At 37.9% G+C, this 16,296-nt stretch overlaps 1 protein-coding gene across 2 annotated transcripts; it reads right to left on the bottom strand.

The window, feature by feature from the left end:
- Positions 1–108: 108 nt before the first annotated feature.
- On the bottom strand, positions 109–16,280 carry LOC117429505 (merlin-like). 2 transcript variants are annotated; one of them, XM_034049041.3, is made up of 18 exons: positions 15,863–16,280; positions 14,576–14,688; positions 12,238–12,363; positions 12,014–12,136; positions 10,597–10,680; positions 10,227–10,295; positions 9,664–9,746; positions 9,201–9,276; positions 8,898–9,035; positions 8,610–8,684; positions 8,303–8,416; positions 6,919–7,041; positions 6,237–6,454; positions 5,591–5,693; positions 5,221–5,351; positions 4,617–4,761; positions 3,818–3,890; positions 109–2,341 (listed from the first exon to the last, which is right to left on the bottom strand). In XM_034049041.3, the coding sequence occupies exons 2-17, from the start codon at positions 14,663–14,665 to the stop codon at positions 3,855–3,857; spliced, it is 1,734 nt and encodes a 577-aa protein (XP_033904932.1). In that variant the 5' UTR covers positions 14,666–14,688; positions 15,863–16,280; the 3' UTR covers positions 109–2,341; positions 3,818–3,854. The 2 variants fall into 2 exon arrangements, with proteins under 2 accessions (XP_033904932.1, XP_033904931.1); XM_034049040.3 differs by lacking the exon at positions 3,818–3,890 and having other exon boundaries at positions 15,863–16,279.
- Positions 16,281–16,296: the final 16 nt, after the last annotated feature.

Here is a 16,296-nt window from a genome sequence, read left to right as displayed (position 1 = left end):
AGCTGGTGAAGATCCAGATTTGTGAAGTGAAGTGCTGGGAAAACACTGCTGTTTCACTTGTGCCAAAAAATGTTTTTGCAGCATCTGACAAAATCACAAAGGCAGTGCTTTTCCCTTGAGGCTCATTTTTTATTTAATAATAAAACACAAGAACAAGGTATGATACAAGATGGTATTAACCAGTCAAAACAGCATAGATAATACGCATCAACCCTCAAACAATAAGAAATAACACCTTTAAATAAATATTTACTTATACTCCAACAACTAGCTAGCACAAGCATAGTCGTCATGGTCGTTATCTTACTACTGAATAAGTTGTATTATCTTTAAGGCAATGTTTCGTTTGCTGTGGATTTAAATGAGCAAACTACTTTGTAAAGGCTTCTAAATAAACATGAAAATATGCATTTATCTCAGTCAAGCTGTACAGAATAAGAAAAATATGCATGCAGTATTTTAGGTGCTGCATGTTGTGCTGATTAATCTGCAGGGATATCGAGATGCCTATATGGGTGTAGTGTGATGATCATTCATTAAAACATGAATATTTATCTTAATCTCATAAAAAGGTACAGTATGTATGAAGAAATACAATGTGTTTCCACACGCATTTGTAAAAACAGTATCATAACACAGTGACACACAAATCCAATCTTTTTGAAGCATTAAAAGCTGTGAAAGCCCTTTTCACATATGCCGATATAGCCCTGATCTTGGACAACCCGCCCCAAAGATACTTACTGTAGGACGAGCAAAGTTTCAGCCCGCAAATAGCATCTAATCTTTACAGTCATGTAACAGTAACAATGTCTTGTTATTGGACAGCATCACATTTCACACTAATTGAACTAGTAAAACGTGTGATTTCTTTACCATTACTTTATTTTGCAAGATTTCTGGAGACAGCAATTGGTCCTATTCACAAATGGAAAGATCTGTTGGCCCTCAGCCTACTGTTAGACTTGTAAGCTTGAGTGTTAATGAAAAAACGAATTTCCCTCCATCAACAATGAATGAGCTGGATCAAGCAGCATAGTACACAAACTGAGTGTTTAATGTGGTAATAATTAATTTTCAGTACAGATGTACATACTGTCTAAGAATAAGCTTCCTTAGGCTACAGCATAGACTGAATTATGAAGGTATTTTTGGGATTTGTTTTTATTTAGTAGATTATAGTAGCCATTAAAGAACTACTTTGGGAAATGCTGATTGGAAAGATGTAAGCACCAATTTAATAGCAAAGTTTAAATAGACTATGGTACTGATGTATAACATACATACACAAAGGCCAGAAACAGCACTTAATTTGGTCACACAAAGGCAAATCGATAATCCTTTAAAATAGTAAAAAATTATGTTTTTAAAAACTTACTTAAAATCATGAAGTATTGAAAATAATTTAATAACTACATATAAAAAATGGTATTTCATATTGTATCAATCCTAAATGTAATGAAATGTGTTTAAAAAATAGTGTATTGAAAATAGTATTGTAGTGTTTTAACTCAAATAATGTCAAAGTAAATGATAAAATGGAAAATATTTGCTACTAGAATTAATTACAAACTTGGAAACATATTTTGTGTTTGAACAATTATGCATATAAATGAACAGGCACTATTAGAACAATAGAGAAATATGGGAGTATTGTATGCAATACTCATGAAACCAGCATTATAAATTCAATAAACTATTGCTGTAGATGTTAAACGGATAATTTGATCTGACTACCTATTTACCTAAGTAATGCACTTCCCTGGTTAGTTTAGGAGGTCACAGTAGTTCAAATCATAATGGCACTAGACAAATTACAAGGCAGGAGTGTATTCTGCAACGTGTCTTCAAACGGTTATGTGCAGTTAGCAGATGAATGGCATTTTGAAACGGTTTGCATGAACAGAACATCAAATTCATTTTTTTAACGGTTAACATTTTCTGTTACAGTTCACACCAAAACAAATCTGAACCGTGTCAGTTTTTTAACGGTGGGTTTGAACGGTTATTCACACCAGCCCATTTGCCAGTGCAATGTTCCCGTTGTTGTCTATAGTCTGCACCCTTACTGGAAAAGAACTTCACAAAGAGGGGCAAACTCCAGCTGTGTCCGAACCCAAGTCTAGCTGGGGTCACTGGGCCTGCAAAGGCTATTAAAATACATGTATTATCAGACCTTTCATGTGTACAAATGGATCCTTACGGTATACTTTACTGCATTTGACATTCTCCAGATAATATCATGATACAGCGTGTTCCTTTAGTCTTACTAATCTGCAGTAAGTCGTTATCATTAGACCTCCTCCAGGAAGGCCATCTGAGTCATAAGAGAAGAATTGCGCTGAAAGAGAGAAGAGAAAATATTAACTACCACCATGTAAACAAAAACACTACTGACTGCTTCTTTCCACACACACGGTATACCTAATGTGACTTCTAAAATAAAATGATTCAAGCAATCCAGAAATATACAGTAGGTATTATGCTTCTACTTACAGACAGGTAGCAAATGAATGATTTACAATGTAGTTCTGATCCAGTTGGGAGTAGCAGTTTGTTGTTATTTTTCTATGCATTGTGATAGAGGAAGTGTAATTTTAACATACCGACATAACATCTCCAACCCTGTATATTAAGGCAACAGATGTTCTTACAGCCAATCGTACTGGTCAACCAAAATCGTGAGACTGTTTCTCTGTATCTTTATTCCATCTGTCTTATTATGGTACTTTGATGTCATTTAGCATGACAGCCCAGTTTAAAAACTTGGATTTGGAAAGTATGATACAAGGGAAAGCAACTGAACGGAAAGCCTATAAGCAGCCCGCCCCCAGCAGCAGGTTATCTTTTATAGACGTGCTCTGGAAAATGCAGCAGCTAAATCTGTCAATACAAGCGGGAGCATTGCACAGAAACCAGCAGGAAGGAAGGGAAACAAAGGTTAGAGCTTTGCTGCAAGCACATCCCTTGACTATTGCTAACACCACAGATGCAAGCAAAACCAGGCTTTAGTCCAAGGATAGCATGGATTTACTGCTGCAGCAGTCACTTCAGATTGCTTGAAAGCAGTTAATACGCCACAGCCTGCGAATGGGCACCAAGACACATTTTCCATCCTGATGTATATTGACAGGACCTGGCTTCAAGGGTTGTTCCTTTGAAATAAACCAAGCTAAAGTAACTGCTAAAACGCATTAACAAAATAAAGTGGACACGAAGTACCTTTTCAATCTTGCAATAGTATAGCCGTCCTAGCTTTTATCAGTTCAATTTTAAAAGCAGCCAAAATAAATAATACCCTCAGAAAGTTCTTAATAAAAAGTGTGCATACTATATAAAAGGTCACTAAAAAAATTATTACTATTAAGAGAACCTGATTAATATCTGTTCTAAAAAGAAAAAAAAACACATTTATCAAATTTAACTTCTTTTTTTTTTTTACCATACCACGGTACTAGAACAGAAGAAAATGTACAAATGACAGAAGGCCATAGTAGCTGGTTGATCTCAAACTTTATCATGTGGGGTCGGAATCCACAACATGGATAGGTTACCCATTCCAAACCCTCACCTCTGATTTAATTCTTACCAACTGTGTCCACTGGCCCTGGTTTCTGTGCTGCGCTTAAAGTATTGTTAAATGTAAAGTAATCAAAAAAACTTCTTAAAGAAATCAGTGACTGACTGGAGCAGGCTGCAGTGCATTCACCACCATGCTGCTTAAACCAGCAGCTCATATTTGGAACAGGTTGCATGGGAGCTCATTCTTGCAGCAGACAATGGTTGTTGCAGCGCTGAACAGAGCATGGCTTTTCACCTCGGTATGATTTTTTCCATAATCTCCCCTGGGGTTTTCAAATGTAGATAACTTCTGAATCATAGTGCCCGACCTACAGTCAAAGCAACACAATCGGTACACAATGATTACATACCTTACACAACAAAAGGAATCAAATCATTAACATTTGTATGTGTTTAAATCAGCATCAACAAAATGAGGGGGGGGGGGGGGGTCAAAGCAAAACTAGATTTTAGCATAAAAAGCTGCAGTGATTAATTTTGTTGCCGTCATTTTCAGAACATATTTAGCATCCTGTATAAAGATCTACATACAGGTAAAATTGAGAACTTTGTAGGCAAATACTAAACAATGTAGATATACATATTTAAAGAAATATGATTGTATTGAAAAGATTAGTAATGGTATAACTTTGTAAATTCGAACAAACACTGCCTGAAATGTAATCAGTGGCAAAAATGACCATGTTCATATTCATTCAGGTAAGAGAATGTATACATAACTGTATCAACAAGACATCATGCAAAGCAAACCAATGCATAAATGAGGACTGGTATAAATAGCACACATTCTACTGTACAGACAAATGTTTTTCTACTTTCTCTGAGCTTTGTCCAGCACTAGAATAAACAGCATAGTAAAAGAGCTAAATCCATTTTTTATGCCAGTGTAAAATCCAAGCAGCAACCAAATTATTATTTCACTGAGTGTGTTCTTGGGTCTGCAATGTCCCAGCAAACAAGCTTCAGAAGCAATCAGAATGAATCTTTTTGACAAAGGGGGTGGGTCAGCGCTCCGGCTCAGCCCCAGCACTTACGTTACTGAGTGGGGGGTAAGCCCTGGCCTCTCCGCGGTGAGGGAACATCCCTGCCTGCTGCTCCTCAAGTTTCAGGGATTCGATTTCCGTCTTCAGCTCCTTCAACTGATCCTGGAGGTTTTTACTCTTCTCCACGTACTCCAGTCTGCAGCAGAGAAAACATCATGTAGTTATTTTAAAAATCACCTTTATTAAACACACGTTCTGTTCAGATGGGATGTTTGCTCAGCACAGTAGTCAATTCCCCTGTTTCAGTCCGTTACACAGATTGCTTCCACCCATTTTGCCACCAGCTAACAGAAAATGTATTTAAGTCTTAATTTATAGGGCGTCCCAGAAGTCAGGCATTATAGGCAATATCACGTATTTTGTCAATTAGCATGTTCTCTGTTAAACATCTGCCCCCCACATCAAAATCAACTTGTTTCCAATAAATTTATTTCCATTTGCTTAAAGGCATTTCACACCTGAAAAGAAATAGAGAGACAGCCAATATTTACAAGTACACCTTTGATGCCTGTACTCTTCACTTTACGTGCCTAGTTTGTTTTCCTTAATTCTCTCAGCCTAATAAAAGCAGCCTCCCTGGTGACTGTCCAAGTACCTTTCTCGCTCAATTTCCATCGACAGCCTCTTCATGTCTGTGTCCTTGAAGTCTATCTTGACGGTTCCACTTTCCAGGTTCAGGTCTTCACCATCAAGGGGCAGAGGGTGGCAATTGTAGGCTGCAATTAGCTGCAGTGAGAACAAGGCGAACACTTAGACTAAGCTGCACAGACAATTCAAATGCAAGTACTGAAGTTTCCACTTGCCTCTAACAAGCATTTGCTTAAAAATATCTGATTGAAAATAAAACTAAATTTTTAAGGAGAAATAACTTTTCATTCTGGAATTTAAATAAAAATGTACTGCAAACATGAGAGGACTGGTTACAGCAGTTTAACTGTATTGCAAACAGGACAGGGGATACATACAGGATAGGTGGATTTAGTTATCTCCAGCAGCTTCTGTTTGGCTCTGCGTTCTGCATCTTTAGCCTCACTCAGGTCTTGCTTTAAATTATCTGACTCTTTTGACCTGAAAAAAATGTGGAAACAGAGTGTAGGGTTGTTTTTAAGTTAATTTATTAATAATTTTTTTTTTTTAAAAAGATGAAAACATAACTTCAGAGTTAGATTGTTTGATTTTAAGACTGTAAACTAGGCAATACATTTTCACAAAATTGTCATAAATGGCCACAGCAGACATTAGATCAGCAACCAATTTCCTAACTGAATATCAGATAGGAAATGATCAACAATAATCAATGCATTGAGAACACATTACTATTACTTACTATTCAAAAGCAAAAAAATAAATAAATTGTATGAACTTAACTGAAAACATGCTAGTCATATTATATATGAGTCTCCAAATAAGGCATCGGCACGATTAATAGCTTAAAGAATGCTAAATTGAGGCCCGCAAAATAAAAGTCATGCCAATAAATAAATCTTGACTGTTAATAAATAAATGTTGACTGTTGCATCACAATGGTTGAATCACAAAAGAGCAACATGAGCCACAAAAAAAATTCCTGGTACTGCATTTCTGAAAGCAGCTGTAGTCAGTGTAATGTACCTTCTCTCGGACTCCTCCACAAGCTTCACTGCAAGCAGCTCTGCCTCTCTCATCTTCTGCTCCATGAGGCGCCTCTCCTCCTTGGTCTTCAGGGCCGTCACCTCCAGCCGCTGCATCTCCTGCTCCGCCTCGGCCGCTTTGTGAGCCAGCAGCTTGGCCTCCTCCTCTGCGATCTGCGCCTTCTCTGCCAGCAGGTCTGCCGTCTCCTCGGAGCGGAGCTACAGAAACAGCCGTTACTGACAGTGCCTCCCATCCTGGCATGGTCAACCTTGTAACGGGCAAGTCATGGGCACCCATCGCTAAATTTCATTGGTCTGTTTTTGCTTGTTGGCTTTTTTAAATGAAACCACACCACTGTTCCCTCCCAATAAAGGGGGGGGGGGGGGGGGGCTGAATTAAAGTAATTATGAGATGCCCCGCCCCCATTATCGGTTTATGGACAAATCAGTTGTCTACAGGGGGAAAAACAACACCTCAGTGGTGCGGATCCTTTTTAGCTTTAGAATAGAGGACCGTCAGAAACATGATTCTCACAGATAATCCGATTACTAATAATAATACAATAAATAATCACGTCTAAAATTAATAATAAATCACAACCCTACTGCAGATCAGAGACTTCAACAGACCTGTTACACTCTGTAAAGTGTTACCATGAAACAACGTGAAGCAGGAAACCTACCCGCGCCTCGTTGGCTATACGAGACTCGTCCTGCAGCTGAAAGAGCCGTCTCTCCATCTCTTCGTTCGCTCTCTCAGCCTCTTCTCTCAACTGTTTCTCCCGTGCCAGGATCTGACGCTCCATCTTGTTGAAGAAAAGTGGAAACACACCTGCTGTTTTTTCACACATTCATATTTGCTATTGGACAATGCATTATTTCCATTCAAACATGAACAGATTCGGCAGAGCTAATTATTACTCTCCACTAGTGTTGCCACCTGTCCGGGTTTGACCCGAACAGTCCGGGAATTGGCATCTGTGTCCAGGTGGCAGGAATTAACAAGCCTGAATGCCCTAAAGTCTGGGTTTAAGTGAAACATATAAGAAACACCAACCTTCCTTTAAAATATTCTTTTATATACATTAGTTGTTTAAATGATTTCCACATTATTAGAAATGTACTGTTTAGTACTGATCTATACATTCTACTTTGTTGAAATGCTGGGGACAGCGAACATATCCACGTGATGTAAACAATCCAATACAGTACTGAGCTGATGTGTGATTCAGGACTCAGGGGATTTTAGGTCTGAGGATCCTGAACTTGAAAATTGACTATGGCGGTGTCATGGCAAATTTTGCCCCCCACTGTAGTTGTAAGTGAGTAACATGACAATGGGCCGGATGTCCTAGGCTCACCGCGTACCAGCAACACCTGCGGGCTTGCCTGTAAGCTGCCCAGAGCTGCGTTGTCCTCCGACGCTGTAGCTCTGGGCTGGCTTCATGGCGGGCCTGCAGAGTGAAAAGAAGCGGTCGGCTGACGGCACACGCTTTGGAGGACAGCGTGTGTTCGTCTTCGCCACTCTTAAGTCAGCGCAGGGGTGGTAGCGGTGAGCTGAGCCTAAACACAAATCGGACATTTTAAAAAAACTGTATTACAGTATATTGCAGTTTTGATAGACCTAGGCTTACTGAGAAATATGTCCAGGTTTGGTCTGTGGAAAAGGTGCCAAACTCTACCCTCCACCCTTGCTTTCTTCTAGCTTTACTAGTTGGGTCAACTTTTGATGGCTTTCTTACATAACTGTCACCTGAATGAAATTGGGTTGTATGTCAAATACACAATGACATACAACTCCATTCAATTCCAGTGACAAGCTATTACATGAAATGCTGATATCATCAATTTCCTTTCCTTTAGATTTCATGAGCAAAAAAAAAAAACAACAGTACATTTTCCATTTAGTTTTTCCAGCTATTTTCAAAGTTTTGACCCAGATATTTCTGAGAGTACTGTTCAGAGCTTGATGTGCACAATGGCTGCAGACTCATAACTCATTCCCAACCCCTAACCCCTTACTGTTTCTCTTTGCTAATTTTGCAGGTAAATGGACAACAAACCCACCTTCTTTCTCGCCTTCTCCTCTCTAGCCTGAGCCTTCATCTGCTGAACCTCAATGCAGTCCACCTTTCTCCTCCTCATGAAGAGGTCATGGTTACCAATACACAGCTGCAGAATCTACAAGCAAGAATCATGCAGACGTTTGTTAAGAATTACTACCCGCTTTCAATAATAAGTTATCCTCTTCATGAGCCACGCAGGATCTTTCCGTCATTACTCCCCTTTAAGTTGTTATGGTTTACCTTTGATCCAAATAATATTTTACTGGAGAATGTCAGTGTTTCTCTTTAGGATGCACTGCCATACCTACCAATTTATTTACTCTGAGCTGCGATGAGTAGAACTTGAAAACCTCCTTCTTCTTGTCTAATGGTTTTATCGTGAACTGCAATTACAAAAAAAAGAAAGTCAGCTGTGGGCTACTACTTACTGAACAAATCAGGTAAAATGTGCATGTGTAAACGTGGCAGTCACTGCATTAATCACATTGCTATTGCACTGGTACAAGATGGAGTATACTGAATATGGCCCCAGGTATAATAAACCCTATATTAATAATAATTCCATTACATGGCGCTCAAACGCGCACGCCTCCTACCTCTTTCTCGCTGTAGGAAATGTTTCTAATTCCACTCCATGGAAATGATTTGTTGGGGCTCAGTTTGTTGTTGGGACTGTAAATGTGGAGCCCTTGGGCATCAACTCCAAGCAGCAGCTCGGTGTCCTTTTTATTTTGCTGTGGTGGTCGAAAAACGAAACACACAAAAAACAAAACACAAGGATGAAACATTAGTCTCCCAGAGCAAGTCATTTTATGATTTAATTGTGCGGCACCCAGAACATTCTGGAAAGTCACTGGCATTCATCTGTATGTTTATACAAGCTGAAGAAGGAGACTTACTGTAATGGAAAAGTAACTGACTCCATACATTTCAAGATCTTGTGCAATCTTTAAATAGTCCATTTCAGCTTCATCCCTTAAACAAAAAAATAAAGAATGCTATTACTCCTTTTCCCAGTTAAGTCTGACCCAATTGAACCCATGCCAACAATTTTCCCTTGACTCCAACAAACAACAAACTACCCTTGCACAGTATGAAATCCATCAAACCGAAAGACATTTACAGTCAAACTTCAATTTAACTTGTGCCATTTGAGCTAAATCCAAGGTTACAATGGCATTTTCTCAATTACTCAAAATGTTAATAGCAAGATACCTAATGACAAATAAACATTTGATTTAGGAGCTTGAAAGATATTTCTTATTTGTGGTAGAACTACATTCTAATAAAACTCGTTAATAGCATGGTGTACCTGGGCCGACAAAAGCAGACTAATCAAAGTACAATGACATTTAGGGTTACCTTGCAATGCCTCTGTGTTCAGCATACCAAGCAGTTATTTTTTCTTCCCACATGTCCGCTGTCATCTGATACTGCATTAGAACCTACACAAAATTATTATTATTATTATTATTTATTTCTTAGCTGACGCCCTTATCCAGGGCGACTTACAATTGTTACAAGATATCACATTATTTTTACATACAATTACCCATTCATACAGTTGGGTTTTAACTGGAGCAATCTAGGTAAAGTACCTTGCTCAAGGGTACAACAGCAGTGTCCCCACTGGGGATTGAACCCACGACCCTCCGGTCAAGAGTCCAGAGCCCTAACCACTACTCCACACTGCTGCACAAGACAGTGCCTTCCAATAAGCAAGGTGGGGCCAATTTATCAAGAAAAACAGCCCAACCCTGTATATAAAACTTAAATATACTTCTATATAAAGTCCAGTGATTCTTAGATACCACCAGAATAAAATACTAGAATATTCACAACCAACACTTGGCAAAATACGTTTGACACACAGAGTTACATTACACAACAGGATATTCAGTAAATCATGTGTTTTGCTTACTTACTCTTTTGGGCAAAAGCTCATCTTGTGCCAGAAATCCTAGTTTATGAAAATTTGGGTCATAATCTCCATACTGAAACAGAATCAATAAAAAAAATAATAAGTTACCAAAGTATAATTTGCCTTTTAAATATTGGAACAACACTGATGAGTAAGGAAGATAGAAACTGATTTAGAAAAATGCAATTCAAATCGTTTTGCAACTTCAGATAATCACTTCTGGTTATAGAACAGTGCCATCATAAAGAATTGTATACATTATTATCAGAACATTACCAATTTCTGCAAACAATACTGTCATTTTTCTGTGAGCCTGAATATTCTAATAGTCTGTATACTCAAAGTCTGCATAAATGATTTGTGAAGAGACAAACCTTTGCTTGAACAGCGTAGGATGCCAAAAGCACACAGGCTTCAGGGGAGCAGTAGATTTCTTCATCCAGTATCTGCTTCTTCACCTACAAAACAAAACCATATACAGTAGATAAGTTCATTTTCAACGTATCAACTGTTTTCAACAATGAGATACATCACTAAGCTACAACAGATAAGACACAGACAGTTTCCTGAGAATGAATCCCACACCAACAACACAGTGGATATTTGTTTGAACTTCTCATTAGCTGACACTACCAGAGCCCAGCAAGTTCCATCATAACCAAACCCCAGGCGAGCTAACCAGGCTTCAAGCCTGCAATTAATAATTTTTATTTGTATCCTTTTTTATTTGTATATAATTGTTTAGACTTGACGTGTAGCCTCGATATGCATGAATTCCACATCTGCTGCTATAAGCCACGCAGATTATAAAACAACAACAGGTTTACTATACTTGTGCATTTCCAAACTATGACGCATTCATTAAAGATTGAATCAACAACTTGAAAGTCTTAAGACTCACACAACAATAAGTACTCGTTTTGTGTTAGACATGTGATTGGAGTAAAGAACACGCACCCATGAATATTTGTTTAAAAGTAGGAGCAGTGACCTCATTTAGACTTTTCTATCATAACTGGTTAGTATCCTTAAGGCACGTGCCACTGGCTTCCAAGAAGTGATTTTGTGGAACAAAATAGATAAGCAACATACATCTCCCTCCCCCTGATGAAGGCTTTGCAGCAGAAACATTGTTTTCTTTCTCAATAAATTGACAAAACAGTCACGATAACCTCTAAAGGTTGCCAAAGTACATGCACCTCCATTACGTCAATGTCGCTGGGGAGATTTAAAGCCTGTCTAAGGATAATAATGGGCTCTTACTCATGTTTTTAAATCACGGAAGCATGCAGTAACTAACAAATACATTTCTAGACATTAAAGCTATTGAACAATTTATTTTACCTGTGAAATACGTACTGCTTCTTTGATACTATTAATGTTATTAAGGATTAACCTAAGGAGTACCATATCGAGCATTCATTTTGCAGGTTTATCTGTGCAGACATTAAATGCTATAGATTCAGGTTGATTTGTGGTTACCCAACAAGCCTGTAGTCATCAATAGAGTATGGTAGAGAGTCTGAATCCATTGCAATTACCATCAAAATGTTAATCAAGACTGAAATGTTCCCTGGAGCAGTACTTTCATTTTCATGCTTTTCATGTTCCTAACAAGGGTGTGGTATTCAAGGTCTGGGGAAGTACTGAGGGGACATACAAGACAGCACAAACAGATTTGAAAATACAGACATTTAGAACATAATTGTAAGACCCACTTGCACCAGGTTTGAGCTGAGAATGAGGACGATTTTAGGGAAGAGGGAACAGTCTCCTGGAAACAATTCCTACCTGCAGGAAAAAGAGGTGCTGTGTGATTTCCTGCACTAGCTCCTCCTCCACTTTCTCTGGGAAAAACTTTGCCAGGAAGTGAAATGTGATTGGATCTTCTTTCGGAACCTCTTGGTCCAATACCTAAGGGGGAGAAAAACAAATAAATAACGACCCCCTTTGTGGTTGCTTAGCCTTTCTGTGGCAGTGAAATGGCGGAATGCTTAATAAAATTGTGCATGTACCCTTTTCTCCATTTTGAGCCATGCATAAGTATCCTTTACTATGTATCGCAGCCCGAAGAACCAGGTCTCCCTTAATCCTACAGTCCGGCACACCAGATCAAACAGATCTTTCCCTTTCCATTTCACCTGCAAAGAGAAACATATCAGCAATACAGCAACAATACTGAGGATCATTAAAATAAAAAGGTAGGGGGCATTTTGTGTGATCTGTATGTACAAATGTGCAATCTCCTCTGCATTGTGGACTATTTTGCTATATACACATACCTGTCTACATTGCATGTATGCCTAGGGAGGGGAGAGCTTTTGGTTTTTGTAAGGGGCGTTACTGGGATCATAATGTAACCTAAAAGCATTCGTTCTATTTGGAATGCAAAGTTAGGCTGAACTATTTCATCTTTGCTTTTGATATTTTTTATTTGAAGAACGCAAGCTTGTAAACCTCTTGCCAGAACAGCTGTGATGTAACTAGATAGCTGCGGAAAATACTCTTTGACACTGAGCCAAGACGGATCTAAAGAAAAACTTGGGGTGTAATTCATTACTATATCACTCCACAGAAAAACAATTGTGTAAATGGAGAAACAAATTCTGAAGTAATAGACCAAAGACATTCACAGAGTATCCCATTAATATTTATTCTTTATAGAAAAAAATACCAATGCTAAAATATTCACTTTGCTATAGCAGAAAGATACATGTATGTAAAGTCTGTTGTTAGAAGAAAATATAGTCTGTACATAAAGGTGAATTTGATTTATTTTTTGCCATTAGGTTTAGAGTTTTGCAATCCTGTTCAGGAGATGTGAGACTTGTATTTACACCGTACATTAAAGTTAAAATACATGTATTTGTTGAAAAAATGCTTTTATAAACAATGATGATTTGCAGTGCTTTTATTCTGAATGGTTCTCTGAATGCATCAAGTAACGCATCACTGGAATAAATACTTTTTTTTTTGGGTCACTTGATGTCGGACTCTCTGGACTTCAGCCAGAGACGTTCTCTATAGTGCTGTGCAGCAGAGGTTTCCCAGCATTAATCAATCAGAGGCCGACTTCCTTTTAACACTAAACTCTTTATTAGACAGCAGGGCCCTGCCAGGAGCAATACAACTCTGGCCAAGCATCTTCAGTGAAAAACGAGGAACAGATGTGCGGTTCTGTTAAGATATTGCAAATAAACAGAGCTGTGTGGACAACAGAAGAATTACTGTGAATTGTGTGACCCAAGCCAGACCTGTCAATACTTCTCTCCAAAGATGAATCAATCAAGTCTAACAAACTAGAGTCAAAAGAATATAGCAAGGATAAACACAAGAATAGGGCAGCAGTGTGGAGTAGTGGTTAGAGCTCTGGACTCTTGACCGGAGGGTTGTGGGTTCAATCCCCAGTGGAGGACACTGCTGTTGTACCCTTGAGCAAGGTACTTTACCTAGATTGCTCCAGTAAAAACCCAACTGTATAAATGGGTAATTGTATGTAAAAATAATGTGATATCTGTGTAATGTATAATGTGATATCTTGTAACAATTGTAAGTCGCCCTGGATAAGGGCGTCTGCTAAGAAATAAATAATAATAATAATAATAATAATACAGCAAAGATAACACTTAGAAGAATACAGCAAGGATAACACTTAAAAGTCAAAGTCCATGATTTAAAATCCGTTCAATGGCCTGGTTCGTTGATTCACTGACAGCTAACCAAGTGGTACATTGGTTAATCTAAAATCATAATCTCAAAAGGTCTACCAGTAGTTTGCATAGTCTCAATAATAAAAATTTAAAAAAAATACCAATGTGCAGGAGATGGACAGGCACTTGTCGATCAAATAAACACCACAGTGATGTAAATACAGTCAGCTGTCCACAAATAAAACCTTTTCACTTTTATCTTGAGGATTCTTGCTGAAGTCTATCTCATCACAGAATAAAATTAATCGTGGCTTGCTTGAAACAAACCTGGGTACAGACATGTGCCTCACTGTGACTGTTAAAAAAGGACAGTAAAGGTTTCTCTTCTGTGTTCTGAGGCCATTCTTTGTAAACAGGGATACCGTGCATGTGTTTATTATTAGGAGGATTTTTAAAGAACACCGTCTTGGACACATGTTTCCTTAAAGGGTTTGTTTATACAGCCCTCTAAATGAAAACAGGTGTCCCAAAAAATACAAGCTTCTTGTTTTCAAATTCTTAAGAAGACTTACCGGTTTACTTATTGCTATCGGTACTTTCAAATACCTTTTTCACTGGAGAATGCATGGATAAATTTGCTCTTCAGAAAGAGAAACAAAATGAAAAAAAAAGTGAATAAATAAACAAATAAATAAAAATGTACCTCGCAGCTAAATTCCATCTCTGCGTCCATGGTGACAACTTTCACTTTAAAAGTCTTTGGTTGTTTCTTCTTTAAACCCATAATCGACATCTTGGCTGTGAGAAACCGAAGCCCTGTAGAATAAAAAATAAATAAAAAGAAAATAGCTATTCATATTTTTTGTTAGCTTTTGAGTTTAGTGTGGAAGGCTACTTGAAATTCAAGATATTTACTCCCTGGCAAACTATGACAAAATGTTATAGAGCTTTTCAATTGGTTTAGGCACTTTCTTGGAGTTTTTTTTTTTTTTTTTTTTATAGAACAGATCAGTAAAGACAAACACATTTGAACTAAGAAATGTATAAGGCAGCCTAACATTTAAAAGCCTATTCGCGACACTGCTTTCACTAACGGTGTACGGACAGAAAGTGGTACATCGTCAGAATGTGGTACGCATACCCTGTCAATGCTGTGACTGATTACTGCACAAATCACTACAAACAAAACGGAGTGTAGTTCACCCACAAAATCGTACAAGTTTACAATTTTAGCACCTAATGTGTTGCTCATGAGTTAGTCAGATACATTTGTTGAATTGTGAAAACACATATATTAAAAATAACTGAGGGCCAAACCCAGTACATCGTACCACGTTCAGATGGGCGTTTCCTTGTTTTCTGAGCTAAAATCACTTTTTAAAGCGTACCACAAAATAACACAACACCAAATTTGTGATGTAGTCTTATTGTACCATTTAGCTTAACGCTTAAGTCAGTAACATGTCTACACAATAATGCTTAACAATTAAAGCAAATGATTAGTGCCAATGTGAAAATAGAAAAGGCATTAAAAGTGTTTACAATACAATATATTAACTTCACCAGCTGGGGGGTATTCAACGTCTTTCATAAATTAGATGTGTTTTTTAACGCAGCTTCAGGAATCTGTCTTACTTGCAACCTCGAATAAAAATAAATCAGGACAATTACACATCTACTGTTAAATTATTGTCCTCTGTTCAGTGTTCTATTACATTACAGTACATTAAAGTTATTCTGTTCTGGTAGCTGTACATTGTTGCCAAAACAGAAGCAAATCTATTTTGTTTACAACATTTCTAAATGTGTTTGTTATTGTCCTTTTTCAATTGATAGAAGTATGTTTGCAGTATTATATTTTAATGCGGTTACCATTACTTTCCAGGTGTAATGTTGTTATACAGACACACAAATGGCATTTTCAACAAAGTTAATGTTTTCTAAGGCATAGCAAAAGTAGCATTTTACGGAGATAAATTACTTTTCTTACCTTTAAACGGTACGAGATAAAAACAAAGGCCGAATCCCCGATGTAAAGTTGTATCAAAGCCGGCTGTGCGAGGAGGGTGTGTTGAAAGAACACGGACTGGTAGTATCCAGATCACACAAGGAAGTCGGTCTGACTTAAAATAAATAAATCCAGCCACTAACCAAACCTTTCCTAGGGCTCCATTGCTGAAATCACGAAAAATAAACAGTCAAGCTTTCAAAATGGTATTTTCAAAGACTCCTAAAAGAACAGTCGCAGCATTTGACTGCGAGTCAACCGGAGTTACTTTGTTTGTTTGACTCTACAGGTGAGGCCATGAATAGCAGGGTAACACAGACCCGGAGCCTTGTTACTGTTACGGTTATAACTGACTGTATTTAACTTGTAAATTGTAATAAAAAGAATGGCATAGATTCAGAAAAACAGGACAAGCT

This window comes from Acipenser ruthenus, chromosome 24, assembly GCF_902713425.1.
Source record: "Acipenser ruthenus chromosome 24, fAciRut3.2 maternal haplotype, whole genome shotgun sequence".
In the NCBI taxonomy this organism is placed as follows: Eukaryota; Metazoa; Chordata; class Actinopteri; order Acipenseriformes; family Acipenseridae; genus Acipenser; species Acipenser ruthenus.
Note: the sequence above shows the minus strand (reverse complement) of the source record. Positions and strands in the feature narration are given on the sequence as shown.

Bases quoted from the DNA above. Each gene is read 5' to 3' on its own strand.
- LOC117429505 (XM_034049040.3), bottom strand. From the start codon at position 14,665: ATGTCGATTATGGGTTTAAAGAAGAAACAACCAAAGACTTTTAAAGTG. The intron at 10,681-12,013 runs GTAGGAATTGTT...TTTGTTTTGTAG, and splicing joins AGCACCTCTTTTTCCTGCAG to GTGAAGAAGCAGATACTGGA. The intron at 7,042-8,302 runs GTGGGTTTGTTG...TTCTTCAACAAG, and splicing joins AGGAGAAGGCGAGAAAGAAG to ATGGAGCGTCAGATCCTGGC.